Below are 12,010 nucleotides of genomic sequence, written 5' to 3'. Positions count from 1 at the left end.
GATGGGGGAGTGAGCATGCAGGTCTGGGCAGAGGAGATGTAGTCATTGTTTGTGTGTCTGTAAATTGTTGTTAGTATGTATACGTTTGTTTTTGGAATGTAAAAAAAATAAGAAAAACTATATGTAATATGAATAAAATAAAGAGATTCTAACAGGAAGTGGGAAACAGCAGTCCATGAATCATTAGTTCCTACCAAGGCCACCCATTCATGTCTATGTAATTTTGGTCAATCCTGATTAGGTAAGTGCTGTACAAAGCTTTTCATAAACAAAGCTATGCAATATTTTCCTAAACCTAGACCATGCCTGTGTTGTTTTTCCTTTATTGTAGTATTGTAAAATCTATATCAAAATAGTACAATGAACTATATACACTGCTCAAAAAAATAAAGGGAACACTTAAACAACACAATGTAACTCCAAGAAAATCACACTTCTGTGAAATCAAACTATCCACTTAGGAAGCAACACTGATTGACAATAAATTTCACATGCTGTTGTGCAAATGGAATAGACAACAGGTGGAAATTATAGGTAATTAGCAAGACACCCCCAATAAAGGAGTGGTCCTGCAGGTGGGGACCACAGACCACCAATGTCCATGCCTTTCATAAAACCATATATTTTCCTTTCAGGAGGAAGAAATGCATTATTTTAGGAGGAAATAAACTAAAGTTCCTATGCTTCCTGGCTGATGTTTTGGTCACTTTTGAATGCTGGCGGTGCTTTCACTGTAGTGGTAGCATGAAACGGAGTCTACAACCCACACAAGTGGCTCAGGTAGTGCAGCTCATCCAGGATGGCACATCAATGCGAGCTGTGGCAAGAAGGTTTGCTGTGTCTGTCAGCGTAGTGTCCAGAGCATGGAGGCGCTACCAGGAGACAGGCCAGTACATCAGGAGACGTGGAGGAGGCCGTAGGAGGGCAACAACCCAGCAGCAGGACCGCTACCTCCGCCTTTGTGCAAGGAGGAGCAGGAGAAGCACTGCCAGAGCCCTGCAAAATGACCTCCAGCAGGCCACAAATGTGCATGTGTCTGCTCAAACGGTCAGAAACAGACTCCATGAGGGTGGTATGAGGGCCCGATGTCCACAGGTGGTGGTTGTGCTTACAGCCCAACACCGTGCAGGACGTTTGGCATTTGCCAGAGAACACCAAGATTGGCAAATTCGCCACTGGCGCCCTGTGCTCTTCACAGATGAAAGCAGGTTCACACTGAGCACGTGACAGAGTCTGGAGACACCGTGGAGAACGTTCTGCTGCCTGCAACATCCTCCAGCATGACCGGTTTGGCGGTGGGTCAGTCATGGTGTGGGGTGGCATTTCTTTGGGGGGCCGCACAGCCCTCCATGTGCTCGCCAGAGGTAGCCTGACTGCCATTAGGTACCGAGATGAGATCCTCAGACCCCTTGTGAGACCATATGCTGGTGCGGTTGGCCCTGGGTTCCTCCTAATGCAAGACAATGCTAGACCTCATGTGGCTGGAGTGTGTCAGCAGTTCCTGCAAGAGGAAGGCATTGATGCTATGGACTGGCCCGCCGGTTCCCCAGACCTGAATCCAATTGAGCACATCTGGGACATCATGTCTCGCTCCATCCACCAACGCCACGTTGCACCACAGACTGTCCAGGAGTTGGCGGATGCTTTAGTCCAGGTCTGGGAGGAGATCCCTCAGGAGACCATCCGTCACCTCATCAGGAGCATGCCCAGGCGTTGTAGGGAGGTCATACAGGCACGTGGAGGCCACACACACTACTGAGCCTCATTTTGACTTGTTTTAAGGACATTACATCAAAGTTGGATCAGCCTGTAGTGTGGTTTTCCACTTTAATTTTGAGTGTGACTCCAAATCCAGACCTCCATGGGTTGATCAATTGGATTTCCATTGATTATTTTTGTGTGATTTTGTTGTCAGCACATTCAACTATGCAAAGAAAAAAGTATTTAATAAGATTATTTATTTCATTCAGATCTAGGATGTGTTGTTTGTGTTCCCTTTATTTTTTTGAGCAGTATACATTAATATGCAATTTCAGCATTGTGTTTTGGCATAAAATTATTTTCAAATCAGATAAGACAGCTGAACTTGCACATTGTTCTTTAACTGAACATTTTGAGTGGAGGTTACTAAGGTATTGAGTTTCGATGTCTGCTCTGACTTGGATACACAACAATAATGCTTTCAGTGTGTTGTGAAAGTAATGTCGTACGGATTTGGTTTGAAAAAAATTACTTAGCTGTCAAACTATACTGTTGTACTGTGGCCAACAAATCTGATACTGTAGATATGAATAGATTTCACCCAGATTGTGTCTGAATATTACAACATTTTTAATCCACATATTATATTTTTTATGCAAATAACAATTTTATAAAGGAAAATCTCAAACAATATCAGTTAAATCAAAGTGCAAGGATTGGAATTCCTGTATGAATTTCAATATGAATGTTATTTGTAACTTTCTTGTCAGAATAATGACGCTGAGCACACCGTTATCAATTGTTAAAACAATTGGATGGAGTGTGCAGTCTCTCACCGTTCAATTCTATATTCAATCTTCTTTGATTCAAATCAAATTTTATTAGTCACAGGTGTAGACCTTACAGTGAAATGCTTCCTTACAAGCCCCTAACTGACAGTCGTGGGCCTTAACCACATGGCCTTGTGCTTTTCAATAAACACTCTGGGGATCTGTGGACTTGTGAACCAGGTATCTGGCCTACTACATCCCTGTCTTTTAATTAAAGGCTCCCTTTGTGAGACTGTGTATCCTGGTGAATGGGGTAGCGGTGGTGGTGAAGCCGTGTACTGAGCCCACGGAGCGCGGCATGCAGCGCATATTGCCCGTGGTGACAATGCACTGCAGGGGCCACAGCACGATGACCACCAGCAGCACCATCAACACGATGAAGAGCAGCAGCCGCTTCCAGTTGTTCAGACGCTCCAGGAAGCCTATGTGCTGGGGCCATGTCTGAGCAAGGACCTCACCTGCCTTGCTGGCCCCAATGTCGATGGAGATGCAGAAGGCCGAGGTGGAGCTGGATGTTCCGGGGTTGGCCTCCAGTGGCCGCTTGTAGCACAGCTTCTCCCCATCGAGCCACACAGGTTCCTCGTGCTGCTGGTGGCTGGGCAGTTTACACAGTACCTCCTGGCTGGTGGCCAGGGCAGGCGGACCCTCCTCGGTTAGGAGGGTAGGGTGGCGGCAGAATGGACAAGGGATCTTGCTGCTGCCTCCTCCTTCCTGCTCTCCTAGCGAAATGGCCATGAGGCGCGACAGGCACTCAAGGCAGAAGGTGTGGGTGCACTCCAGCAGCTTGGGCGTCTTGAAGACATTGTCGTAGGTGTTGTAGCAGATGGAGCACTCGGGTTGGCTACCAAAAGCAACCATTTTGTCCAGGTCCACATTCTCTTCCTGGGGCATCACCTTGGTGTGCCACATTTGAGGGATCTGCGCCATCTTGAAGGGGTGTTCTGTATCCTTTTCTCCCTTTCTTTGGTCTTGATTGGCACTCCCTCTTTTTCCCCCTTTCTCTTCTTTGTTTTTGGTGTGGATTATCTGAGAATGAATGAAAATCCAGATTATTTATATTTTAATGACGTGTTCAGATAGTTTCTAGTAAAATAACCGGCCAGACACCATGTAAAATCTATTTTTAGCATCAAGCAGTGTGTACATAATCCCAAATGGTTAACAGGATTTCATTCAAGAGCATATTATAAAGTAGGTCATAAAGGTTTACGTCCTCATGCAGGCGGAGTTGCAATACCATTATGTTATTCCCTTCAGAATATGATTACATTCTGACCTAATTTAAGGAGATTACACTCACAGTAGTCACAAATAATTCAGCATTTGGTGGAATTTAATCTAAAGTATTTTTAAATATTTACATACAGTTGAAGTCGGAAGTTTACATACACCTTAGCCAAATACATTTAAATTCCTGACATTTAATCCTAGTAAAAAATTCACTGTCTTAGGTCAGTTAGGATCACCACTTTATTTTAAGAATGTGAAGCGTCAGAATAATAGTAGAGAGAATGATTTATTTCAGCTTTTATTTCTTTCATCACATTCCCAGTGGGTCAGAAGTTTACATACACTCAATTAGTATTTGGCATTCCTCCTGACAGAGCTGGTGTAAGTGAGCCAGGTTTGTAGGCCTCCTTGCTTGCACATGTTTTTTCAGTTCTGCCTACAAACTTTCTATAGGATTGAGGTCAGGGCTTTGTGATGGCCACTCCAATACCTTGACTTTGTTGTCCTTAAGCCATTTTACCACAACTTTGGAAGTATGCTTGGGGTCATTGTCCATTTGGAAGATCCCTTTGCGACCAAGCTTTAACTTCTTGACTGATGTCTTGAGATGTTGCTTCAATATATCCACTTAATTATCCTTCCTCATGATGCCATCTATTTTGTGAAGTGCACCAGTCCCTCCTGCAGCAAAGCACCCCACAACATGATGCTGCCACCCCCGTGCTTCACAGTTGGGATGGTGTTTTTCAGTTTGCAATCCTCACCCTTTTTCCTCCAAACATAACAATGGTCAAAATGGCCAAGCAGTTCTATTTTTGTTTCATCAGACCAGAGGACATTTCCCTAAAAAATACGATCTTTGTCCCCATGTGCAGTTGCAAACCGTAGTCTGTCTTTTTTATGGCGGTTTTTGAGCAATGGCTTCTTCCTTGCTGAGCGGCCTTTCAGGTTATGTCAATATAGGACTCGTTTGACTATGGATATAGATACTTTTGTACCTGTTTCCTCCAGCATCTTCACAAGGTCCTTTGCTGTTGCTCTGGGACTGATTTGCACTTTTCGCACCAAAGTACGTTCATCTCTAGGAGACAGAACGCATCTCCTTCCTGAGTGGTATGATGGCTGTGTGGTCCCATTGTGTTTATAGTTGCGTACTATTGTTTGTACAGATGAACGTGGTACCTCCAGGCGTTTGGAAATTGCTCCCAAGGATGAACCAGACTTGTGGAGGTCTACAATTTATTTTCTGAGGTCTTGGCTGATTTTATTTTTATTTTCATGATGTCAAGGAAAGATGCACTGAGTTTGAAGGTAGGCCTTGAAAAACATCCACAGGTACACTTCCAATTGACTCAAATGATGTCAGTTAGCCTATCAGAAGCTTCTAAAGCCATGATATCATTTTCTGGAATTTTCCAAGCTGTTTAAACGCACAGTGAACTTAGTGTATGTAAACTTCTGACCCACTGGAATTGTGATACAGTGAATTGTAAGTGAAATAATCTGTCTGTAAACAATTGCTGGAAAGATGACTTGTGTCATGCACAAAGTAGATGTCCTTACCGACTTGCCAAAACTATAGTTTGTTAAAAAGACATTTGTGGAGTGGTTGAAAAACGAGTTTAATTGACTCCAACCTAAGTTTATGTAAACTTCCGACTTCAACTGTATATCGTTCCCAAGCCAAATCATCCTATCAGTCCGTTTTTGTCACTAATTTCATGTATCTGCTTGTCAAGTCCTCATATTTAACCTCACATTGAAGTGCTTTACTGTTTTCTTTTTAGCACAACCAGGGCTACAAGTAGAATGAAAAACATTTTGACATCAAAATGTACATTCATGAGTTTAATTGAATACTGTGACAACAAAAATTAGGACAGCCAAACAAAAACCTGATCTAAAAACAGCATTTATAAGAATTATGTAAGTACAGAAAATGTTTGCTCTGTGGGATATGAATATTCAAATAGTATGTGACAACTGTGTTCAATTTGGAGTTTGTGACAGCAACTATATGAGTCTATTACGGTATAATAGACACTATTTCCTGGGGAGAAATGTATGAAATTGACTGTTGTATCCACAAAACCTCACCCATTGTCTTATACCCATGTCTGTAATCTGTCTGTAAGTGTTTTAAGTCTGTTTAGTAGCTATAAAAAGCTCAGGAAAACATAATGAATTAAAGCTGCAAGTAGCATTGCCGGGGCTACGCTGTGTGCCCGCTGTGCCACCATCAGGACAAATTGGACACATTGCCCTAGGACGAGTTACTTCTGTACTATTTACCATGCTTGCCAAATATCAGAACTCAAATTCAAACTGATTATGCAATATTATTTGCTTTTGATGCATTTTGGACCATTTTCAATGATGTTGACTACTTTAAACGTCTTCTTTTGATGCATTTTGGACCATTTTCAATGATGTTGACTACTTTAAACGTCTTCTTTTGATGCATTTTGGACCATTTTCAATGATGTTGACTACTTTAAACGTCTTCTTTTGATGCATTTTGGACCATTTTCAATGATGTTGACTACTTTAAACGTCTTCTTTTCCAGAACCACTGGACCGATCGGAACAAAATTCTCCAAAACTCCAGCTGAAACAATATGAGCCAATGAGCTTGCATGAATGGTTTTTCCTATCCAACAGTGCCACAATGTGGCCAAACTCAACCATATTTTACAGGTTCGCTAGACTCATATCCTTGAGCATATGTGCCAAATTTGAGTCAAACAGATCAAGATATTTGCCCGTTATGTACTTGCATATGTTGAGTCTTCACAGTGTTTGGAACATGTGCACCAAGATTTGTTACATTACGAATATCGTGACTGATTTATGTGCAGACCATGCCCACGTGAATGTTTATTGGTCAGCTTGACATAACATACTATGTTGTTTGACGCACTAGCCTGGATTATAGTGCGTTTGTAGTCCTTTGTCCATAGATGCCATATATCAAGTTTTGCCAAGATCAGCCATTCGATGTCAGAGTAGCGTGTTTTTCTTGAGGCAAATATTTCCCTTGTGAGCAGAGGGACCTATGGAATAAATTTCATGACACTAGGTCACACGGGTGTGGGGGCTGACCTTTCAAAGTTAGCATTTTCAATTGCTTGTTATAGTGCCACCATGTGGCCAATTGGCATGGTATTGAACTTGGGTCTTTACCATGTTGCTAAGTTGCACAGTCCTGGGCCTTTTCATCTCACAAGAGTTAGCATTTTTTTCGCCAAAACAGGAACATAATAAAAATGAACTGGAACATATACAATAGGGTTTTCACCAGCTTTGCTGCTGAACTCCTAATTATCACAATGCAATACTTCTTTAAGATCTTCTATGGAGGAAACCTCTTCCATTCTAATGAGTCCTGTACAGATGTGACCATCAAGCAAAACAGACAACTCAAGCATGTTCGTGAGTATCTAAGCTTTCCATGATGGGGTCATTGTCTGTAGCTTAAACCGTTTGGACTTTGGAGATGTTTCTGTGCGTTAGCACAGCTCCCATCTACCGCAGAGGAATGTGGCTGCTATGGGCTGATCCAGGGCAACAGGAAGTCTGTAGCTGAAACACGGACTCAGGAGGTGTTCAGAACCACCCACATTTCAGCTCTTTCATATTGGGGCGCTGTACTGAAGCCACCGTGCAGCCATCTTGGTACTCATCTATTGTAAGAAAAGATTTTGGAAACATTTACATTGATACATGTATTCTATTACAGACACTTTAATGCATACTTTTAACTTATATTATGTGAGCTAAGCATAACAAAAATATATTTAAAAAAAAATCTATATTTAGAAAATAGTAAAAAATTAAGAAAAACCCTTGAATGAGTCGGTGTGTTTTGACTGGTACTGTACATCATTGCTTACCACCAACTAAACCTACTGTAAAGTCATTAGGCGACCTCTTGCATCCCCTGGGCAATGTTCATCAGGGAAATGTTTTGAAACGTTGTAGATAGAAATGTTATGAGTAGAGCTGACACAATTGTTCATTCTACCTGTCAGAGGCATTTTTGTTCTACATCAAATATATAATTTATTTCACTTTTATTTAACCAGGAAAGACCCTTGAGTTAAGAAACCTCTTTTACGAGCGCGATCAGGAAACCTATATGATCTATATCTGAGCATTTCACAAACGCTGTGCACCGGCTGAATGAGGCCCAGCTGTTGAAAGCATCTTTCTAGTGAGTGGGGAACAGTTATGTGGGACTCTCATCAGGCAGTACTAGGGATGGACACAGAGCTCTTTGTTATTCCCGGTTTTTGCAGACATCAGGATGAGCACCCTTCACAGGGACCTCCCTCTGGCCAGAGCCTCAAAGTCACCCAGCCAACCATCAGTCTGATCAACAGACAGATAGTGTTATAGCACCACCACTATTGTACCACAACCATTAGCCATTAGCCATCCAGTATTGTATACCCTGAGTCAATACATGTTAGAATTACCTTTGGTAGCGATTACAGCTGTGAGTCTTTCTGGGTAAGTCTCTAAGAGCTTTCCACACCTGGATTGTGCAACATTTGCCCCTTATTCTTTAAAGAATTCTTCAAGCTCTGTCAAGTTGGTTGTTGATTTATTGCTAGACAACCATTTTCAAGTCTTGCCATGGATTTTCAAGCAGATTTAAGTCAAAACTGTAACTCGGCCAATCAGGAACATTCACTGTCTTTTTGGTAAACAACTCTGGTGTATATTTGGCCTTGTGTTTTAGGTTGTTGTCGTGCTGAAAGGTGAATTCATCTCCCAGTGTCTGGTAGAAAGCAAACTGAACCAGGTTTTCTAGTAGCATTTTGCCTGTGCTTAGCTCCATTCCATTTATTTTTTATCCTAAACTGCCCAGTCCTTAACGATTACAAGCATACCCATAACATGATGCAGCCACCACTATGCTTGAAAATATGGAGAGTGGTACTCAGTAATGTGTTGTATTGGATTTGCCCCAAACATAACACTTTGTATTCAGGACAAAAAGTGAATGCTTTGCCATATTTTTAACAGTATTACTTTAGTGCCTTGTTGCAAACAAGATGCTTGTTTTGTAATTTTTGTATTCTGTACAATCTTCCTTCTTTTCACTCTGTCAATTAGGTTAGTATTGTGGAGTAACTACAATGTTGTTGATCCATCCTCAGTTTTCTCCTATCACAGCCATTAAAATGTTTTAAAGTCACCATCGGCCTCATTGTGAAATCCCTGAGCGGTTTCCTTCCTCTTCGGCAACTGAGTTAAGAAAGACACCTGTATCTTTGTTGGTGTATTGATACACCATCCAAAGTGTAATTAATAACTTCACCATGCTGAAAGGGATATTCAACTTATTTCGTCTTGCCATAACAAAGGGATTGAATACTTATTGACTCAAGACATTTCACCTTTTCATTTTTTATTAATTTGTAAACATTTCTAAAAACATATTTTCACTTTGACATTATGGGATATTGTGTGTGACAAAATATCTCAATATAATACATTTTAAATCATGGCTGTAACACCACAAAATGTGGAAAACGTCAAGGGGTGTGAATACTTTCTGAAGGCACTGTATCTACATATGCCACTTCCTGACAAATGACAAACTTTCTGGTATTGGTTTGGGTGTGATTGACACCTGTGTTCCGCTAATGCAGGATAGATAGGTAGCTAGTAGGTACAGGACAGGTGATACAGTAGCTGTGATGAGGAGGTTGCATGTGTTCCCCCTCACCACACAGCAGCCCTACCCCTCTCTGTCCGGGCCCAGCTCTGCCAGCCGGCTGGTACAATGTGTCTGCTTGTTCTTCCTCTCCTCTCATTGCTCCATCTACCTGTTGGCATTCCTGCAGGGCCAGCCTCTGCCCAGGGCTCCTGTCTCTCTCTCTATCTACAGTATCTCTCTCTCTCTCTCTCTCTCTCTCTCTCTCTCTCTCTCTCTCTCTCTCACACACACCACCATTTCAGACACAGAAACAATTGGAGGCCCTCAAAAGAAGTCTTGATGGATCCCCTAACTTCCTACGCAAACTACAATGTAGCAACTGCTCTGATGTTGGAAACAATGTAAAACAATCAACTAAGTAGACCAAGTGAGAATATCTGCAGCTTATCTGTGGCCTATGGGTTTAATTCCAACCTTTGTTAAACTTGTTATACCACTGTTAACCTCCCACGATCCCAACCCACTGTTTGCACTTCAGGTAAAAGTTACCCCCAAAGCACAGATCTAAGATCAGCTTAACCTCCCTAACTCCTAGCTGGAATGATCAGGTTTATTTAACAGTCAACAAACCACAACACCGACCACATATCATTGCTTATGGGCACATTTTAGTGTGTGGGACCACTGACAGTCATTAACATAATCTTTGTTTGGCAAGTCGGACCTGATTATCTACCACAGGAACATGAGGAAGGAGAGCCTTTGTTTTGCCTTGCAGACTGGTGCTCCCTGAAGTTTGAACCCTTCCTCCCTGCCTGCCCTTTCTCTATCTATATGACCCGCTTTGGCTATCAACGGCACGTTTTCACCCTATCGCCATTTTAGCCGAGTGACCCGGTTTTGTTTGATGTCTTTCATGAATAAATCTTTATACATGTGTATCAATGTTTACAATGAATTAAATACATATTTATTAACAGTTTATAAATAGTTTATCAATGCTTATTCATGAGAGCTATTTTAAAGTGTTACCAAGTCTTCCTTTTTAAATGGTAAGCTAAGCTAAGTGCAGTAGGCTACAGTGCCTACGATTCTACCAAACAAAGCAGGTAGAGTTATGTGTTGACTTTTTAGGGCAGCAGCTGTTGTTTTCAACTGACTACCGTGGCCAGAGGCGGACTGGGACCAGAAATCGGCTCTGGAATTTCTAACACAACAGACCATTTTTTTCTTTGTGGCCCCCACAACAGCCAATTGTTTTCCCTTGAGGTCCCCACACCAGCCCATTTTATTCCTTGAGACCTCCATTATTAGCCAGATAAATCATTTAGCTTATTTATTTTGACATGCCCACTTCGGCTAAAAATGGACCAGTCCATCTGGCCCGAAATGCCAGATGACTTGTCCACCCTTGAGCGTGGCCTTTGTGTTCTTCAGCTGTGTGTATTTTGAGGTCAGCTGGTGCATAAACAGTTACACTGCCTTTCTCTTCCATTGCTGCTATACCTGTTCTCCAATTCTAAAGTAAACGTAACTTGATCCTCAGAAACGTGAGGTGTGCAACAGCATACAGTTCTGCTCAAAACACTTGCTCTGATATGAAGTTAATTGATCCACATGTGAAAACGTAATCTTAAACAACATGTTTTATCCTGTATCAGTTGGGACAATCTCATATGTTTGCACTGTATACATATAAGCTAAGGTCAACAAAAGTTTTAAAGTTCCTGCTGAAGTTTCCTCTTACCTGTATAGTGATAATATTGTCAGATGACCCTCTTTCTCTTTCTAGTGTATTACAGGCATTTCCTGATCAATTCTTCCTTCTGTAGACAAAAACACGTCTTCAGGCCAAGTTGGACGACTGGGGGGTCCCACGGAGGAGGTGTGAATTGTGGGGATCACTCTGCAGCTACAGTATTCCCTGGTCATTGGAAGCTAAACGAATGGAAGTCAAGCAAGCTGCAGGTGTGCTCTCACTAAGCCTTCACAGTAGCATGAGGTGTTTGCATTAGCCCAGGGGCCCTTCTCTTTCTGTCCGTTGGTCGTCTCTCACCTGCTCTACTCTGCCGACTCCCTTTTCAGCTCTCTATGTAAATGGCACTGCAGGCAGGGGAACAAAAAGGTGGCCTTGAGGGAGTGTCTGAAGGGGTAGGACAAGGGGGAGAGGGGATAGGGATAGGCTAAGGAGACTCCAACACATTCTTGCCTCTCTACCTTACACTCCCTTTCCTTACTCCCCCTCTCCTTCCCTCTCTCTCTCCTCTCTTTCTCTCTCTGTCTCTCTTATATCCCACTAACACACTCATGCAAAAGCACACTGAGACAATCAAATCACATGCTCTTACCCTATGAAAGGTAAGGTTGGGAGTGTTCAGATAGGGTGTTACCACCCAGCCTATCTAACTGTTCTCAGGGCCTTCCCATCTACAGTGTGTGATCACACTTATAAAGTAGTATAAGATTCTCAGCGCATCAGACCACATTAATGGGTTTGTACTGTCATAACATTTTTATACCTTTATTTAACTAGGCAAGTCAATTAAGAACAAATTCTTATTTACAATGACAGCCTACCCCG

The 12,010-nt window shown here is 42.1% G+C and overlaps 1 protein-coding gene across 1 annotated transcript; it reads right to left on the bottom strand.

The window, feature by feature from the left end:
• Nucleotides 1-2,307: 2,307 nt before the first annotated feature.
• Nucleotides 2,308-11,666, bottom strand: LOC115168967 (RING finger protein 223-like). The gene is made up of 2 exons (XM_029724541.1): nucleotides 11,177-11,666; nucleotides 2,308-3,557 (listed from the first exon to the last, which is right to left on the bottom strand). The coding sequence occupies exon 2, from the start codon at nucleotides 3,456-3,458 to the stop codon at nucleotides 2,739-2,741; it is 720 nt and encodes a 239-aa protein (XP_029580401.1). The 5' UTR covers nucleotides 3,459-3,557; nucleotides 11,177-11,666; the 3' UTR covers nucleotides 2,308-2,738.
• Between the last annotated feature and the right edge of the window lie 344 nt (nucleotides 11,667-12,010).

This window comes from Salmo trutta, chromosome 30 (assembly GCF_901001165.1).
Source record: "Salmo trutta chromosome 30, fSalTru1.1, whole genome shotgun sequence".
Lineage (NCBI taxonomy): Eukaryota > Metazoa > Chordata > Actinopteri > Salmoniformes > Salmonidae > Salmo > Salmo trutta.
Note: the sequence above shows the minus strand (reverse complement) of the source record. Positions and strands in the feature narration are given on the sequence as shown.

Bases quoted from the DNA above. Each gene is read 5' to 3' on its own strand.
- LOC115168967 (XM_029724541.1), bottom strand. From the start codon at position 3,458: ATGGCGCAGATCCCTCAAATGTGGCACACCAAGGTGATGCCCCAGGAA.